The 20927-nt window shown below is 30.7% G+C and overlaps 2 protein-coding genes across 3 annotated transcripts; both read right to left on the reverse strand.

Moving 5' to 3' along the window:
• Window positions 1-3533: 3533 nt before the first annotated feature.
• On the reverse strand, window positions 3534-7562 carry LOC136976987 (latrophilin receptor-like protein A). 2 transcript variants are annotated; one of them, XM_067272388.1, is made up of 2 exons: window positions 7458-7562; window positions 3534-5341 (listed from the first exon to the last, which is right to left on the reverse strand). In XM_067272388.1, exon 2 carries the CDS (start codon window positions 5302-5304, stop codon window positions 3985-3987), a length of 1320 nt encoding a protein of 439 aa, XP_067128489.1. In that variant the 5' UTR covers window positions 5305-5341; window positions 7458-7562; the 3' UTR covers window positions 3534-3984. The 2 variants fall into 2 exon arrangements, with proteins under 2 accessions (XP_067128489.1, XP_067128488.1); XM_067272387.1 differs by having other exon boundaries at window positions 3534-5346; window positions 7458-7550.
• Window positions 7563-15385: 7823 nt separating this feature from the next.
• On the reverse strand, window positions 15386-16826 carry LOC136976988 (uncharacterized). The gene is made up of 3 exons (XM_067272389.1): window positions 16650-16826; window positions 16273-16459; window positions 15386-15529 (listed from the first exon to the last, which is right to left on the reverse strand). The coding sequence occupies exons 1-3, from the start codon at window positions 16779-16781 to the stop codon at window positions 15447-15449; spliced, it is 402 nt and encodes a 133-aa protein (XP_067128490.1). The 5' UTR covers window positions 16782-16826; the 3' UTR covers window positions 15386-15446.
• Window positions 16827-20927: the final 4101 nt, after the last annotated feature.

Here is a 20927-nt window from a genome sequence, read left to right on the forward strand (position 1 = left end):
TGTTTAGAATTAAAATTAGTAGAAGTCACAAACTGGGGACTGACATTACCCAAAATCAATGAGTGAGACAAGAATAAAACTTTAAAATCCTACAATGAGTTGCTTAACTTTCCCGGCAATATTTAATATTTTTGTGGCGTCATATGTTATGATATTCTATTATAAAAAAAAAACTTTTTATATTTTTAACCATTAAAAAATGGCAAAATCCTTAATTTTGAGGGTAGGAATGGATTTTATTAAAAAATTGTAAATGCTAATAACGAGTAAAATCATCTCTAAGTCGGCCTCTACTCAAGATATAACAGTTAAAAGGGTAAAGGTCGACGGGGTTAAGAGACCCCTTTATCTCTTAACCCCGTCGACCTTCAATCACTAAAATTTAGTAGTATCAATCTCCCTATTACCCAAACTCCCATGCGAAATTTCATAAATTTTCGACAAAAACCACAGGAGTTATTACGCTTCAAACAGGGTGAACAAAGTTGTGCCATACAAAAACACTAATATCCACGCATACAGAAAAAATTCCTTTTTTTCTTTTTTTTTTGCACTTCTCGACATTTCAACGTATCCTGAGTTCTAAAATGTAAATATCTTGGGGCCATTTTTCGACCAATCGCCACACTTTCTCTCTGTTATATATAACAGAGCCGGGATAATAAAATCGCACTTCATTCATCCTATTTTAAATAAAGCGAGTAAAAGTTTAGGGTTTTACTGTGGTCGGATAATTTGCAAATTTTTTTCCAAAATAGGCAAATTGATCAAAAAGAAATTGCTTTATAAATAAGATAGAAGTTATTACTTGTTTGTTGTTGTATATTTATAATTATATAAAACCCAATAAATAAAAATAAATGTTACCAGTTATTATACGAAAATATCACCAAATTTAGCTAAAATAATCCTAACTTTAGAGCTAAAAATTTAGATTTGGCCCTAAAGTAGAAAAAAGCACTTTGATTTACAAACGTGCATAGATTTTAAACGACGTAAACCTGGAGTTGACTATATTAATAAATACAATTGAAAAGGGATAAGTCTCTGGTCAAGATTTCAACATTTTGCAATTTTATTATTTTTATTATTTATTGCATTTTATTATTTTTTACTGCACTGTCCAAAAATAAAAGTAGTTTCACAATATTTTTCTATGTGATCTTGTGTAGTCGTGGAAGTTTTAAGTGTTTTTTTAAGTTTATCTTAGCTGTGAAAAATCGTCAAGAAAATGGTCACTGAATAATAAGAACACGGCATTGCTCTGTTCCTATTATTCACGTAATGACTAAAAAGCAAAATGCTCATATTTATATAAAAGAAACATCTATATTCAGTTCCATCCATGAAACGATAGTCAGATTCCAAATTATCTGAATAAAGGCCGAATTTCACGTCTTGTTCTTGTTTCATTCGTTTTGACAATGTCATCTTTATCCGTTTATGAGTTAGATAAAGCTCGTTTCATACGGTTAAATTTATAATTGATAGGTTTTAATTGCTTAATTCACATATACATTTTTTATCTCTTTTATTTTTCAGATGGCCAGTACTCTGCATTCTGTCTTTTCTAGTTTTTTAAAACTAAAAAATATTTCAGAAGGTAAAATTAGATGCCAAGAGAAATATAATGCCAATTTTACACAAGTTTCATAAAACTGATAATGGTTAGCAGTTAAACTTCCACTTGATAATGTAAAAAATTTGTTAATATGTTATTAACAAGCATATTTCATAAAATTTTATTGCAGTTTTATTATACAGGGTCTCCCATAAGTTTTCATACATATGGCAGATCAGCAGTTTCCAGGTGCGTGGATTGATCGGCGTGGTTCTGTGGAGTGGTCTCCGAGATCTCCAGACCTCACCTGTTTGGGTTTTTATCTTTTTAGGCATTTGAAGGCCACGGTGTGTCAGGAAAAGATACAAAACATAAATGATTTCTAGCAACGTATCACCAACACCATTACAAGCATAACTCCAGCTGTGTTCTTCAGCAGTGGAGGACAAGCAGTGAAATATGTTTTCAACACAATGGCAGTCATTTAGAGCATATTATAAATAAAAATATATTTTTATATCAAAACGTTTATTTTTCCCATGTATGGAAACTTATGGGACACCCTATATTTTTTACTTAATTTCGAAAATGGAGTCAAATCGATAAAAATGAAGACCGTATATTGAAAGTTTTGGGGAAGAAGGCCCAGATTAACAATATAAGCGCTTTCAACGCAAACCGGAAGTAACGTTATCCCTATTCAAAAATTTCTCCTGAAAGGAGTTAGATAGATGACTGGCACAACTCTGTTGTTAAAGGAAAAGTATAATGTACAGGGCAAGTTACTTCTAATTTGAGATGGAGAACATATATTTTAAATTGAATAAATTAAGAATATTATTAAAAATTTAATTACGTAATTAATATACACAAATGCATATACAGTCGAGTCCGCATAAGTCGACACCCCAAGGGGAAGTGGAAATGTGTCGAGTTATCCGATGTGACGACTAAAGCGAAGTTGGAAAAAAACCACAAAACTACAATTAGGAAAATACAGTAGTGCGTTATACAGTAGTGTAGGCTTACAATACATTGTGTCCTCCATTTACAATTACTCTGTAGATGAAAAACTGAAAAATTCGTTTAGTATTGTTTGTTTTGAGCACTTAACTGTCTCGACTTTTTTTTTCAACGATCACGAACGTCTTGAAAACATCATCTTCGCAATTGTCAATTGTTGGCAAGTAACGTCTAAGGATTCTTAATGCCTCTGGCATGAGAAAATGCAAAATTGGATTCTGGTGTGACGTTGATGTATACTGTATATTTTCTTTTTGTTTATATATATATATATATATATTAATAAATAAATCGACTCCCTCTCCTGAAAAAAATGAGTTCGCACCACACGTGCGGAGTGAATTCATTTTTTCAGGAGGGGTGACGACTTATCAGAGTGTGGGACAGCAAAAGTATGTCGACTTATCCAGTGGTGACGAGTTAAACGGTGTCGAGTAAACCGGAGGTTTTTAACATTAACGCCTATGTAAGTCGGCCGGGACTACAGAAAAGTGACTACTTAACCGTTGGTGTCGAGTTATCTGGGTTTCGACTTATGCGGACTCGACTGTATTTCTTATAAACTTGCACAGTTACGTTACTTAAACAACTGCAACATTAATGTTACCTGATCAACAGACTCTAGTATTAATATTATGCTTACTACTTAAAATTTTACACTTAATAAACTGAAATTCAGTGAACGCCCATCACATTCGTTTTCTTTCCAATTTTATGAATTTTAAGTGGTAACTTCGTGAAAGTAGTATTGTTTGTTCAATATACTGTATATCTTCAGAATGAAATAAATAAAATTCACAGAAGTTTTAGTATTTTTCTTGTTAGTTTAATCATTTGATTTAAATTAAACTATTTTATTATCACCGAAAGTAATAACACTTCCTGCATTTGTTGCAACACTAAAACAATTTAGAACTATAATACTAATATATTGCTTATTTCACAAATGAATTAGTTAAAGCATAATTTATTTATTATAATTATCACGTAAGTAACATATTTTCCATAGAATAATATGACTTACAATTGTTTACATGCATAAATTATTTACAACAAATTTTACAATTATGTATGCTATACATTTTACAAATTGATACTTTGTGAACCACATTTCATAATTTTTTTCTGATTTCAAAGCTGGATAATAAATACACTAAATACAAGCAATTACACGAGTGACATCTCTGTTCATAAATTCTACAGAATACTGAACGTAAGATATTTTAAATTTTATGAGCTTTCAGGTGTATTGCTACCAAGAGTTTCTGTAATGCTTAAATTTCTGATGCTATATTTAATATTCTAATACACTACGTATTATACATCAAAGACAATCGTTGATACATCAATTAAAATCGGGTACAGGGAATTATTTTCAAAGTGGAAACGGCTTTTCTTCTTCATGCATGAACTATAATTACATCGTTTTGAGGTTTATATTCTTCAGATTTTATTCTGTAAGAAGCGATGGAGTTGATGGTAGAAATGCTGGATTTTTTGGCACTGGATCGCTGATTTTCTGTATGAAGTGTAGAACAAGAAACGATCATTTTGCAAATTCGACGCAAATTTGCTCTCGTTTTATGAAATCTAGTGAAAACCAGAAAGATGAAAACACCCTGAAAGCTTATTATTATAACGCTAATGAACTTGACAAAAATTGAGGATACAAAATAAGTAATCAATCCAAAAATCCAACCTAGACCCATTATAACTGCAAGTTTTAAGTACAAAGAAAACTTTTTCCTCTTTCCATTTTCTTCGTTACCGGTTCCGATAGAGCTCGAAATTATAAAAGAGCTGAAAAGGAACAACATGGCATTTATAAATACAAGAATTCCAAACGGAATGGCGAAGAAGAAAATGGCTGACAACGTTTCACGAAACCAGCAATTTCGTGAATTGAATCCCGGTTTTAAATATTCGGGATACGCATCGGTTACGTCTCCTACGACTACTGCAATCAAGAATACAATTGGTAAACCCCAAGAGTATAAAGAATAGAAGAAAAATCTCTTGACGTTATTGTGTTTTGATAATCTAAGCTTTGTAGTAGCCTGGCGGAAAGAATGGAAGACGTTGAATGATATCGAATTTATCCAGAAGAAAGAAGACATCATGAAATAATAATTAGCTAGACCGAGAGGATAACACGTCCAAGTATATGAATATCCTATCCTACCTATCAGAAAGACTAAATTAGACATAAACAGAGATATAGAGAGGGATGCTAGATTTTTACCCGGTAAATTCTTCATTTCTGGTACAAGAAGAAATGCTACGAAATGAAGGAATAAACAAACGAGTGACATCGACAAACCTATAACAGTGGTATAAACCAAAATTTCTTCTAGATAGTAGACGTTTTTATGTTCTTCTATAAATACTTGTAGAAAACAGACATATACGCCATCTCCACTTATGTAGTAATCTCCGGGCGGATACAGTCCTCTATGAGAATAACTTGAATAATTCGGAACGTATAGGGTTTTATTATCTAAAATTTGGAAGTATTTTGATTCGATGAATATCTGTGGGCAAGACAGAAACTGTTCACTGAAATTTCCAAATTTCTCCGTTTGATTTTTCATATTATTGTACGTATGTTTAGCTATACTGTCAGTTGAATTTCCTGTCCATTCTTCGTGCGTTAAGGCAAAAGTCATTACTTGTGTTAATATAGCAAACAATAGAAGAGATATCATTTGAATACCCCTCATCTTTAAACCTTTTAAAACTTCTTTGTAGTGGTTATATCTATACTAGAAAAAAAATAAATTCATTAAACTAATTCTTTTCTTTTTTTAAATTTTTTATCAGTAATTAAAAACGTTTTGCATTTATAATACTTTAATTTTTGTAATTTTTAACGGAAATTCCTCATTGAAACCATTACATAATGTATAGAAAATGCTACACAATTTAACACACATTTAGAAATTATGTAAATATATAAGGTAACATTAGTAATTCTCCAAATAAATCTTTCCGTTCTTGGCATTATGAAACTAGTTAGGGCACTATAAAATGAAAGTCCGTTGATTTCACTTATTGGTTTAAATCAAAATGCGTCATACTTCCGTTTGTGTTAAATGCCATGTGATTGATGTGATATTTTAAAGCAATCAATACGTATCTCATTATTTTAGTATTTTTGTAAGAATCTCATCATTATACTAATTGTTATATATTTATGTGACTATCTGAGAATGTTTTACGAAATATTTTTTAATTATTCAATTAATATGATTTTTAAAAATCACTTCATAAATTAGCTTTTGAATATAAGACAAATATACTTCTTTAAAAAACCTGTAAAATGACTAAGGAAATAAACTAAAAAATTCATTTTATAAAGTCGTCAAGGTAAGTAGTTTACGTCACAGTTGAACTCTGAAGGGTCAGCTGTGACGTAAACTCGTATACATCTCTTGACGTGAGCTTAGGAAATTCGTCCTTGGGCATTATATTAGTATTTCCCATTGAAAAAGTCCAATATAAATTTATTTAAAAAAAAATATTCTATAAAAAATTCGAGTTAAATTTTAGCAAAATACTTCAAATTTTAATTTGTTTTTAAGTCGAATATTTATTCGAGTTTTCAGAATAATAACCTTTTTTTAATATTATTTATTTAATATTAAATTTCTTATTTATATATCATTTTCTTAATTATTACGGTTTCTATTTAACATATGGGAGTATATTAAGTAAAAATTGTAGGAGATAAAATGAAAAGTCTCCTTATCTCCTACAATTTTTCTCCTCGTTATTTCCTACATTTTTAGCATATTCACAGTATAAAGCGCACACCAAAGGATTTTACTAGTTATTTTATTTAATAATTTAAATAAATTTTTATATGTTTTATCTTATAATTCAGATATTTGATTATATTTTAGTGTTTTTATGTTTTAAGTTTTGTAAAAGTTAATGTTGAATGCAAGGTGAATGTCAAGGATAGCCTATATCTGGTTATGAGTGAAATATGTTATATTCTAAATATTTTCATTAATTTATATGTATTATTATACGTTATATAAATATATTTTTTATAGCTACAAATTTAATAATTTAATCAGGAATATATGAAAATAACATGTATTTATATATTTATTTACGTAATTATACTCGCAATATCCTGCTGATATTGTAATAACTTCCGTTCAATTGTATATTAATTGATTCTACGTGGAATTTTATGTATTGGAAATTCCTTAAAATATAATTAATAATTATAACGTGTATTAAATATTTTAAATAATAATCGTGATTAATTGTTGTCAATGATTAATTAATAACAGATAACTATGAATTTTTAAAAGTAATAAGCTGCACCTTTATGATGAATTAATTGATAAACAACAGAATTTCAAAATCTCTAAAGCAAAGTTCCGGCTATCATATTAAATTAAGCTCCTTTTATCTAACTTTATACTTTATAAAACTTTATCCGTGTTTTATGTACTACGAGGGCCTTTTTATAGTACTATAAGGGGTTCGACTAGACCCACAATTGGAGATATCATATCCGGGAGAGCAGCTGAAAAATCTTGAAAAATTCGTGAGAATGTGCTGGGCCCGGAATCGATTCTGGACCCCAGAACAGTAGTTTAATGCCATAACTTTTTTATCAATTCACGTTTCCTCATAAAAATATGAATTCGCATCTTTATTGATGAATAAAGTCATATTTTAACAGTATAATTTACTTTGTAGTTACTCTTAAATCTTGCGGAAATTATAGAAATTAATAGTAATTATACGTTAATATCTTGGAAATAACCTGATCTATGAAATAATTAAGCGCATTTTTTAATTTTGAAAATAACACGGATTATAGAAAATTCGGAATTAGGGAAAAGAAACTCACCTTTGCTTATTGAAACAAATCTTCAGTTACGTTGATTAAGTTGCGTCAAGTTTATAACGTCAGCAACGATGTAGAGAATGAAAGTTTCTCGTTTTGTTTCTTGTATATAAGTCAAAATGAGACTTGGTTGACGCGTGACGACAAAGACAAACCGGAAAATCCCGTGGATTTTATGCGATAACGTGACTTTACTTCCGAATATGTCATAATTAGATTTCATACGTCAAAGAATAAATAATCACATAATTTATTACACTAAGATTTTTTATAGCATTATAATGTATGAAATGAATTTTGTAGAATTAATAGTTAACTAGAAAGTTTAGATATTGTAGTCAACATTAACACGTTAAAGTTTTGCTTGTATTTGATATAGGGTTGTTATGGCCCTAATATAAAATATGTAATAGCTCTATTTCTTCCACTAAATAAGTAAATTTATACAATTCGGGTCCTATACTCTAGGGCCTAGAACAGAGAGCTCTTCATTCGTTAGCTTATTTGTAACTATACATCCGGCTTATTTTTAACATAAATAAATAAATTCTAACAAGTCATTTAGAGCAGGAAATTTAAAGCTGTTATTCCTACAAGAATGTTACAAAACGGTTTGTTACAAACCAGGTTTATTTTTTAACACAAAAGACAAGAGTAAATAAAAGTCGATAACAATGTAACAATTGATTGGACTTGTATTGTGATTCTTGCATTCTGTGAAAACGGGTAAGGTTGACTATAACGTAATAATCTTAATCTTCGCTATCGTTACTTTTGCCCGAGCAACGCCGGGCCTACCTGCTAGTTTAGGATATTCGTATTATTTATTCTTTGTGGCGTTTTCCTAATTATAAATTAAGTTAAAAACTTTTTATGTAGAGTATTTATTTGAAATCTTTAAACAAAAAACAAGAGTCACAGTTGAATTATTAACCGAGAAAGGAATAATAGGCAAGAATTCAATTGACTTAATTGTTATAATTAAACTGTAATTATTGTTTTTAATTTAAAGATTTCAAATAAATACCTCACATAAAAAGTTTTTTAATTTAATTTATAATTAGAAATTGTTACAAAGAATAAATAATGCGAATATCCTAAATAAGTTCATAAAATACAAGTCCAAGCAATTGTTAGATTGTTATCGACTTTTATTTGCTCTTGTCCTGTTGAAAAATAAAACTGGTTTGTAACAAACTGTATTGTAACATTATTGTAGTAATGACATCTTTAAATTTCCTGGTATAAATGACTTGTTAGAATTTATTTATTTATGTTAAAAATATCTGTCTACTTGCACTTTCAAAGCCGGATGTATACTTACAAATAAGCTAATCAAAGACGAGCTCTCTATTCTCTACAGCCTAAATTATATAAATTTCCGTATTTAGTGGAAGATAAAAGACTGTTATATATCATAGATTAGAGCCATAATAAGTATATATCAAATTGTTTAATTAATTTATTTACGATGTTTCGTTTCGAACTACTGAATGATGATGCAAATAAGGCCTCAACTTACTTTTCTGAGACACCCGAAATCAAATACCAGGAAACTTTCATGGCGATAAGTCTCAATATGTCGGGCCCCGTTATTTACCTTCCGGTCATATCCGTTGCGGGCCTGGGCGAAAATACGATTGGTATGAAAAACGGGCCCACTTAGTGTCCACGGGACACAAAAATAATACAGAAGTAAAATATATATTTTCAAGAAATATAGAACTTTTTTGAAATTATGCTCCTAATTGTAACAAAATATATTCTTAACGTAACAAATTCAATTAATTTATTTTTCATATATTTTAACACGTTTAAGTATTAATATCATTTTATTAATCTGACCTACTCGCTAATATTAATGGGAAAAATATTCGCAATGTTAGGAATCGAGGCATGAAATTTTTTAAAGATTTTACATTGGCAGAAGAATGTGTCAGTTAGGGCATGCTACGTGTTACAGTCTATCTGTGGAAAGAATCGACTTGAAACAACGTCGCTTCAGTTAAACCAATCAGCACATTCCCTAATGATGTCGGCACTTTTGGCTTAATATGTCAGGCAATATGTGAATTTTATTTTATTTTCTCTCACTATATAACAGAACGACTTCTCCGTTAGTTGTATTTATTTTTATAGCATGCATTAAACTGTAAACTGTAAACTTAACTGTAAAGAATCATACATTTAACAACTACTACAGCGAACTTCGTATTCCAATACCAGAACGTAAAACTTCCATAACAGTTTATAATGGCGGAATGTAAACGTAGAATTGAGCCAAGAAAACATTATATAATAAATATAAAAATATAATTAAACATAGAAAAGATTAATAAGTTAATAATAAATTATTAACATACAATATAATAATAATGATAATAAATATTTATTAGTCATAATAGGCCATAGCCTGCTATTACAGGGAGTTATAACATAGAATGTATGTTCATTGATCATAACCATACTTATAACACATTTGGTTTTATCTGTTATCTTATTACATACATTGATTGGATCGATTCAAATACTTTAATCGTTAAAGGATTGTTTACAAAAGGTTTTTGTATAATTATATAATTTGTGAATCATCACAGTATTTGCATCTTGGAAAAAACGATTTATTTGATTTTCTTCTGTAATGAAATTTAATTGATTTAAATCCGCATTATCTCTTAGCTCATAACCTTTTTTACATTCACAGAAAACGTGGTACTTAGTGAATAATTCTTGACATCTTGTGCAGATACTTTTGGAAATTTCGTAGATTCTATTATTAACTATAAACATATTGCTATTTATTCTCAGTTGAATGAAAAACTTCTTGACTGTAAACGACATATTGGATAACATATAGTTATTATTGAAGGGGTAGTTTAGCAATATTTTATACCATTTAGGTTCTCTTCTCCTATGTATTTCTTCAATATCTTGAGCTAGTGTGATTTTCAATGCATTTTGTATTAGTTGCTTCCTTATAACATTGCTAATTTCTGAATTTTCTAATAATGGAGCTATAGAAACTCCGTATTCATTAACTATATTCCTCATTTGACTAATCCAGGTAATTTTTGATGTTTTTGACTCATTTTTTAATACAGCAAATATAATAATTTTGTTGGTAGGTTGCCATTGTCTCTGATCTTATATAGAAAATTAACAAATCTTTTGACAAAGAAAGGAGAAATTTTCCATTACCTATAAAAATAAACACAATGTGCAGAAAATACAATGCTTAACTGTTATGATTCAATCACTAACAGAAACATTTAATGTAGAAAATTTACACAGGTGTATCAATAAAATAAGAGAGAGAACGGCTCCAGGTGCCGATTCCATCACAAACACAATAATCAAAAACTTTTCGATTGAAGGTATTCATCTATTGGCTAACCTATACAGCATAAAATAGAGCTGATAATTGTAATATCTATGTGAATAAAACATTTGTATCTGGCCGTTTGTACATTTCTAAATCTTTTGAATCCTGCTGCAAACATAAGTTACCCTGAAACCTGGATACCATTTTATCCACCTAGTAATTCCTAAATCCCCTCTGACCAATCTGTATCATACTGACAGAACAATTAATTTTTTAAATTATTTTTTCTATAACAATTTATTTATTTATTTATTTGTAAATATTTTAAACGTTTTTTAAATAATTTGAAATATTCATAGATATAAGAAAAGTCGATTTTTAAATTAATTTCCTTTCTTTTCTTATGGCATTATCTGGATTTTGTTTTTTAAATTTCATGATGAACTTAGCGTAAAATAAACCTAAACGAAACAATTCACTATATAAAATATTAGATAAGGAACTTTTAAAAGGAATTAAAGGAACTTTTTAAAGAATAGGCAGTTGAGTAGCCTAAAAAGGAAGGTCCGGCTGTCTATAAAATTGTTCTGGAACATCAGTGTAAATGGTGATCGTCTAATAAATTTTGGAGCGACTTGTCTCTTGTTTGTAAAAAATATATTTATCCATCCGACGAAAATTAAACAAAAATTTAAATTTAAATTCGTCACCAGAGGGATATATCGGCGTAATCTACATTAAACAGCGCTAATTCTCAGTGGATAAAAGGAGCCGAGATCTCGACGGGATAAGGATGACCTAAAGAAGATGTCGTAAGATTACCATACCAATTTTAAAGATTTTTTAACTTTATTGGTTTTTCTGTGTTTTTTAAAGGAACTTTTTAAAGAATAGGCAGTTGAGTAGCCTAAAAAGGAAGGTCCGGCTGTCTATAAAATTGTTCTGGAACATCAGTGTAAATGGTGATCGTCTAATAAATTTTGGAGCGACTTGTCTCTTGTTTGTAAAAAATATATAAATATTACTATAAGACAGACTGCCTAAGATGGCAGCGAAAAAGTTTTTGGGCACAATTGCTTAATAGTAAACTGAGGAATGAAATTTTTCGGTGAAACAGCAGCTAATTAAATTCTAAATCATAAACATCGTCACAATGCCGAGCTGTAATTTTTAATCATATTTTTAATTAATTTAATTAAAAATATATGCTCTCCATTTCAAATCAGTAGTGGCTTGCCCCTGTACATCATACTCTTCCTTTAACAAAAGAGTCGTGCCGATCATCTATCCAACTTCGTTAAGGAAATACAGACGGACAGAAGGACTACAGTGGGAATTTATATCTCTACAGTTTTTTTAATTGCAGCCCATTAATATTTTAAAAATTATTTCAATAGTTTTAGTGAATTTTACTCCATAATGATATGGATACTTGTAAATGAATAACTAAAGTCTAAATTACCATGAATTTATAAATGGATAATTTCTGCGCGTATGAAAGTTTCATATTTCTTTAAATTTAATATAAATGTTTTTCAATTGTGAATATTATAATGAAAACCTCAGTTTTCATGTCTGCTATTGCAATTTAATTACATACTTATATATTATATCATTTACTGTTTCCGGGAAGTTTGAATTAATGTACTGTACTGCGGATCGAATGATAAATGAATTAATTAATAATAAATGTTTAATATATTTAAAATAATAATAATAATAATATTTGCTGAATTGTATGACTTTCGATACGCGATCTTTACTAGTTTACCGTCAGTTTTAAGTGTCAAATTTCTAGAAAGTTCAGATAGAAATCGTTACAAGAGCATAGTTTCTCCTAACTAAAGTAATTATTAGTTTAAAGTAACATAAATAGTAAAATTCTAATTTTGAATTAGTAATTAAATTTCAATGATAAAACTAGTTAACACTTGTAGCTGGTCGTGGGTTCGCATCTGACGAACGGGCTAGGTTTTTAGTGTTTTCTTTGTGTTTTTGAATAGAGCCATAGAAATAGCTTACCTTCGAAAATTCTTCAAGGAGGCACACCTTTTGGCAAATAGCTCATATGTTGCGTTGCATTATCCGAAAAATCTAATATAATTCTCAAATAAAGTCACTACCTTTATAAATAAGACTTGATATACTGGTGTAGTTTCTAATTAGTAAAGAGAGGAAGTCTTACTTGTTAGTCAAAAGTCAAAACAAAATAGTTATATTTTCACCTAAACCTTTATAAACTACATTAAAGTAAACAATATAGAAACAAAAAAGTAAAACATTAGCTAATGACATAAAGGTGAAAACAAATTAAAACTCATTATCGTTCACGTTTATTTATTGGTTTGTCATGTGAATAAATATTCAAATAAGTTTTCCTGCTGCTCCTCTTTTAATTGTTATTTTGGCTTTAGTTGGAATGGAAGCAATTATGTCAGAATTTTTTAATGATACGACAACAGCATTTTACATTATTATAATAGTATGGGTAGCAGATCAGTATGATGCTATTTATTGCCATACAGCTATTAAAAAGTACTATTGGTTGAGATTCTTCTACTTGTATCATTTCTCCTTCTACGCTTCGACTATAGATTTAACGGTCAGTACAGCGGTTTGGCCTGCTCACCTCTTGGTTTTTTATTCAGCATTCCATCTTGTATTTCTTTCATCATTACGAGCTGCCCGCTATCTTGCAACAGACGGGCAACGAGGAAGAGCACGTAGTACGTAGAGCATTTGAATATTTATTCACATGAAAGCTGTAATTACTTTTCCAGTTGTAATTACTTCCTACTGTATTTACGAAATATATACTATATTTATCATTACCGAAAGATATGATCGATCGTTTAATCATTTTTGATCGTTTGATTCAATCGTTTCAATCGTGGCGAATCACAAATCCTCTTCCAAGTGTTCAGTGGATTGGTACCTGATTCACTTTCATAATTTAACTCAGTACTACGAGTAAAAATGTAATTCTTCATTTCTCATTCATGCTCGGCAAAACGATTAAAAGAAATTCGATCGTAATGGACGAAATTATGGCCTAGCGTATCGTTTTCAGGATATATTGCAGCCAATGTGTTGATATCTGCCGTTATCGAATAAATCATTTAACAGTTTGATAACTTTTTAACAGAAATTAACCTTATAATTATTCTCAAAACTTTCGTAAATGATAAATATTAATCATACCGTATATCTCGGCGGATATGACGATAATTGAATCATAAAAAAAGGCCCTCAAAATCCGGGGTCGTCTTATAGGACAGATACAAAAAATTAGATTGAAATTTATATAAATGGAGATACTACAGATTACCACCTATGGAATTTCGGGACTTTGAGTATATATCTGAACTGAGGGGACCGAGACGAGTTCAGCGATACTCTACTTTTGGACCGGAAATGAAAAATAAGAAAGCTATCATAGTTTTTAAGTTATACTTTTTAATGCTTTCATGCAGACGGCACCGTAGTGTTAGTGCTGCCATCTCGCGGTAAAGTCTGCAAACAAATTTTAAAAAAGCACTATGAAAGGCAAGAAATTGCACGAACAGTCGAATGCCACTTCCTTTTTTTCGTTTTGTTCAAGAACTACCGTGAATCAATAACTAGTGACGTTAAACAATCGGCGGAGTCCGAACAGTCGAACGCCAGTTCCATTTTTTCCTTTTGTTCAAGCATCGCGACTCCCGATCGCGATAGCGCGTAGTACTAGCCGACCGCGAGCGATAGCGAGACTGAGGAGCCGTAACCCCTAAGTCGACGAGCGTGAGGGTGTGCAAAAAGGACTTAACTCGAACTGTAGACGATGAGTGTGCTCGTGGATCAACATCTGCCTTTGTTGAAGGTATATATAGCCGACATGCCGGACTGCCTGTTAAACACGCGGTAGGCTTAGCGGAGAGAGCGACGCGACTCCCGATAATCGCGCGATCGCCGAAAAAAGTATGATAACTTTCTTATTTTTTGCCTCCGCCCAAAAGTAGAGTACCGTTGAACTCGTCTCGGTCCTCTGAGTTCAAATATATACTCAAAGTCCCGACATTCTATAGGTGGTAATCTATAGTACAACCATTTAAATTAAAAATAATTATAAAAAACCGGACAAACCGTAATTATTTATTTACCAGTAGAGAGTAGGGTATGTGCACAAAATAGAATAGCCAATACGACGTTTTTGTGAATAGTCAAGGTCATTACCCCAATGCCGAATCATAGCGAATGCTTGCAACAATCGCAAGCGAGCTGCCAGATGCAAGAAAATAAATTTTTTCATTTGAAAAATTACAAATACGACATCATTCCGTATACGCTGTACAGTATTATTATTCAGATGATGATCGCTGATCTAAATTAAATTCATAGGCCGTTGATAGTTTGGGGGTCGTCTTATAGGACAGATATAAGCTAAAACTATAAAACTTCGACGAAAATTTATACCTCGTCTTATCCGCCGAGATATATGGTAAATGACAGCATACATTTTAAATTTTATCTATTTTTATTAAAATGCATCATTTATATAATACCAAAATTTCCAAAAGTATTACAATTATTTATAAACGTTTATTTTAAAAATAATTGTTAAGTTTACAAATATATAAAAATACCGCAAAATATTCTTGATTATTAAGTATACATTCGGAAAGTTATTCATATTACAAATGAGGACCCAAACCATTAAAGTAGAAATACAGGACATACCGGCACGAGGGTTCTGGTGACTTAGTATCACAAACAACTGAAAGAATAAGTAATTTATTAATAATTACTACATCTGTAGGTATTTTCTATTTAATATACATTTAAAAAATCTTCAATAAAATTTTTTAAATTGCATAGAAAAAGCAGTGCTTTTGCCATAAATATAGAACTGAATACTTTTAAAAATTCCGTTATACTGTAATTACTTTAACATAAATAGAACTCTAGGTGAAGTTATTGTACGTGTGTAAGATTTGACCAAGTAAAAATAAATACAGTATACAGTATACTATTATTAATAATATATGATATGTATACATATATACAAATAGAAGAAAAGCCTTTCTATTTATAAACACAGTAAAACTCATTTTCAATCATTTCATCAAAAATTCCCGGCGAGTATCATCAGAAATTTTTGATGAAATTTTTCATGGAAATTAAAGCCGTCTTTCATCACCCTACTGCTCTTTTTCTGAGCGACACCGTACCCATTATTCGTGTACAAAATAGATTCTCTTTATGCCCACAGAGAGAATAGCCGAAATTATAAACAAAAGTATTGACTTCGTACTAATACGATGAATTCAGATTAGCATCATTTAAAATAAATTAATAAAAAGTCACATTTTAGACAATAATTACTCTTTATAATTACAGAATTTTCATAGTCGCAAATCATATCCTCGAACACTTGGAAGTACATACGTAAAGCAAAAAATTTTGGAGTTCAGATCTAACATTTATTACGGTGCTTAATTAAACAGAATTTTTACTTACATGATGAGTTTTTACAGGGACAGTACTGATCATACACTCCCCCTTTCACTTCATCCACGGTGCATCGTTCTCCGTATTCAGCTCGAGCTAAACACATTCGATTCTTGCGAAAAAGGACGCAACATCCGCTACTACATTCCATGCTGTTACGGCAAGGCGCAATATTGGGTAAATTTGAACCCATCTTCTACACAAAATAATTAATTTTTTATTAACAGTAAAACCAATACGCTAAACGGTATAAAGACCTTTCAACTGTGTAACGTGTCGACCGAATTATGCTTAATAATGAACAGGAATAATTATGTCAGAATTAAATTTTTGCATTTATTTGTAGAAATTATTCTTACAGAAGTTAGAAAAAATTTTTAACTCACAACTGGATTTCCTAGAAGATCTATTTCCTTTTCAGTTTCCATTTCCCACGAAGGATGGAATCGGCGATTCTGTGTTATTGTCACTCCGGTCAGCAAGGAGCAAACAGCTACAATAAGAAATGCAACAGTCATGATTCTTTCTCAATATTTTCACTTGTGAATCTTTTCTTTCTTATTATTTCACTTCTTTTTCTGTTGTAATATCTCCTAACGTCACTTTTGATTCGTCCAATGAATAGAGAGATGATATCAAATTTTACAGATCTAATTTCATTTAAAAAATTAATTAACTTTATTCGATTAACTTATAAATGTCATAAATCTTATATTTAATAAATAATAAAATGAAAATATAAGCCTGTCTAATAATCAGATCTAGGGTTCAGATTTCTCTGTTTATTATTATTACTATTATTTCATTATTACTTTCTGTAAGAAAATTTATAAGAGGGATACGGAAAAATTACAAAAGTGTATGGAAAGAACAAGTAATTGATATGATTTCTATTTTTTGATATTTTAATTTAAGTCATTTATGTAAATTTTCTTAGTAATTATTTAATATGGAGATATTAATATCTGATTTTACTTCTTTTTCTTATTGAATATTTTCTGTTCTTTTATGTTTAATTTTGTTAACATACATTTCAACGAGCAATTATTTATTGTGGCGGCGTCTCGATGCCGGGCTGCAATTTTTAATCATATTTTTAAATTTATTTAATTTAAAACATGCTCTCCACCTCAAATTAGTAGTGGTTTGCCTTTGTACATTATACTTTTCCTTTATGAATAGAGTCGTGCCGATCATCTATCTAACTCTTTTCAGGGGAAATATTTGAACTGAAGTAACGTGATTTCCGATTTGCATCGGAGATCTTATACAGTTAATTGGGCCTCTTGTACCTATGATTTTCATATTTGGTCTGGTTTTTTAACTATCTGAGGGGCCGTCCATAAATTACGTAAAATATTTTGGGGTGGGTGAGGGTCAAGGATTTCTTACGATTACTCAGGGGTAGGGAGTAATAGATCTCGTATTACTTAATATTCTTATTTTTATTTTTTGATCTCGTTGAGTGGTGAAGCTTTGAATTTGGCTTCAATTTGGCGGTTTCTATTAAGAACGCTCGTTGTACTAACGCCATCTCGTGTGACATGATAGAATAATAACACTGGCAGACTCACGCTCTACACATTTTTATTATGGGAGAAAAGCCGTGCGGTGATTTCTCTCTCTCTCTTTTTTTTTTTTTTTTTTATTAGAATAAGTGCACCACTCCTATGGATGTATAACACTAAGAATACGTAAACCAAAATACATGATACAAAGTAAACATAAAATTAGTACAGTATTCGGCTTTTAATGAAAACTAAAAGGTAAAACTAGAAATTAGAAATTATAGATAGTCTTTTCTTCCATATTTCTTGAACATAAATGTAAAAAGCATCAAACAGTGGCTTCTGAACAAACTTATCCAGTGGACATGGCCATCTGAAACCAAGCATAAATATTTCTAATTTCAGAATAAGTCTATCTTGATCGTAAATTCGACAACGATAGATCGTATGGTCGACGGTGTCTAGGTTTCTGTAGAGCAAAAGCAAGAGACAGTTTCTGCCCGATTATACATCGCCAGGTACCAATTACTTGACGATGTATAACTAAAATTACCATGCTCAGTAAGTAGTTGAGCAGTAGCGAACGTTAAATCTCTAAGTGGTGATGAGAACCTACATTCAACACTAGGAAAATAGTCTTGTTATTTACCTGTCTTACTGCTCAATCATTGTTCATTCCACTTTCGCATAGCGTTGTCATGAATATAATTTTTAAGACTGCTACATGAGAGAGGGATGTGAGCGTAGTCCAAGTCAGTGTCCTTTGCAGCTGACTTAGCTTCAAAGTCGGCTTTTTCATTTCTTAGTATGCCAGTATGGCCAGGAACAAATATAAAAGTTATCTTATTTACAAAATTTTTAATATGGTGTGATTTTATTGGTATTGCAATTGGAATTTAATAGAGCTTTTAGACATACTGAGAATCACTGTAAATGTTGATAGACAGAGTGTTGTTTGATAGTGAAGTGGCCCACTGAACAGCTTGGTAGACAGTGGTCACAGCTTGGTGGACCATCTGTGTAGATATTAATGTCTGCATGGTTATCCATTGAGGAAGCAGATGATACCAAATGTACTGTACCCTGGGGATAACCTTGTGTACAGGGCGATGATCAGAGATAATAGGATAATTGCAATGTGGTTGCATATGAATAGCCATAGATAAGAGTAGAGACTGTTGTTTAGCCTTGATATTTGTAGTTCTGATGTAGTAGTTTAGAACCTTTTCTACAATACATAGTGGCAAAGGAAGGAGCTCTGCTAGTATCAGAGATTCATTAGTAGAAACAGTTCTGCAGTACTTTGAAATTCTTATGGCAAACTGTCTTTAAGAGAGAATATTTTACTTGCTACTGAAGTTTTACTAGTTACATGACCCAGCTAGAGGCCGCGTAAAGTAGCATTGGTTGTATTGCCCCATTATATAGAGTTTTACAAGCTTTATGATTTAGTCTCCAGGTGCACCTAGCACATTTTATTAGCATGTAGTTTATTTTCTTGGCCTTAGCCAAGATGTAATCGATATGGCAACGGCATATTATGTCGTTGATTAAGGATAACAATAATAAAAAGATTGTTAATAATTAAAAAATAAAGTTCTTAAATTGTTCATTCGTATTCATTAAATTTTTATATTTTTAAATTTGTTCACATAAAGTCTTTTATAAATAATAGCACATGTTTATTAAGTAATTAATAATTATATATTTTGGGCCTAAGGTTTTAGGGTTTCATAAAAAAATTTTTTTTGTTAAAATCTTTCTATAAAATTATGCCTAAATATTACGTAAGATGGGAAAGGGGAGGGAGGATCAAAGAAAATATTACGGTTTCTTACACAGGGGTGGGTGGTGGTCTAGAATGGCCGAAATCGCTCTTACGTAATTTATAGACGGCACCTAACTCCGTTCTCGTTATGGATAGACAGACAGACAAACGGACTGACGAGAGTGGGAATTTATTGTTCTACAATTTTTTTTTCAAATTGCAGCCCAGTAATAACTCCATTTAAAAATAAACAGTGAAAGGCATTTAGTAATTATACATATTCATGTCATGGAAAGCTAAAAACTTCAGTTACGTGAACTTGTGTTTGTCTGCAATAAAAAAATTATAAATTGTATGCGTGATGAAATTTTATTTCCTGTAGTTTTCGTCTTTTTATATTAAAGCTATTTTGATTGTAATTATAGGAGTTACTCAGCTGTGCAAGAGCAATTACATCAAAGGTGGAATAATTAATTTCTGTCTGACGATAATAACAATAGCTTCAAAGTTGTAGACTTTTCAATAACCTTCAACGAATCATAAAATATTTGAAATGTTTAGAAGTACGAAACTATTATAATTTTACGCGAGTTCCAAACCGAATGGTAACGTAATGTTAATTTTTCCCTTCACGTAGAAAAATTGCATAATATGCATGTATAATATATGTGTTTTATTTGTTTAAAACAAAAATTCTTACTAATTTCAATGTGTTATTTGATAGATAGTGGGCTTCAATTTTAAAAAATTGCAGACCTATAAATTTCTACCGTCATCTGTCCTATCTTAATCTCGAGAACGGATTTAAATAGCTGCGAGATAAGAAACTTTGTGGCCGAGTGCTACGATTAACTATATGAAATCATCCGATACAAAACAAAAGTCACGTTATTTCAATTCAGAAATTTTTTCCAAAACGTGTTAGATAGATGACCGACATGACGCTATTGTTAACAGGAACAGTATGATGTACAGGGGAAGACACTATTAAAGCGATACGAAATTCATCATACACTATAGGAACGTGTTAGCTGAATGACCTTGGTCGAAACAGTTTTTACTAAGCCATTTTGTTAAAACCCGTTTTGTCTAGTTAAAAACTAGTTTTAACTCAAATTCATTTTTGACTAGCACGACATATTTTTCTTAAATTTCGAAGTAATTATTGAAATTCTTGCAAGAAGTCTGACGTCACAGGGAATAGTAAACGAGGAAAGAAAGGAAACATAAGACTGTAATTAATGTCTACATATTTATCACTATTTACATATAATTAAAAATCTGTGACCTTGGCAATTGCAGAAATATCGAGATTAATTAATTGTAATTTATTAAATTGTTAATTGTAATTATTTAGTAGTGTGTAATATTTTTATTAGGATTTCTCA

This window comes from Centruroides vittatus, unplaced genomic scaffold, assembly GCF_030686945.1.
Source record: "Centruroides vittatus isolate TY-2023 unplaced genomic scaffold, ASM3068694v2 contig_438, whole genome shotgun sequence".
Classification (NCBI taxonomy): domain Eukaryota; kingdom Metazoa; phylum Arthropoda; class Arachnida; order Scorpiones; family Buthidae; genus Centruroides; species Centruroides vittatus.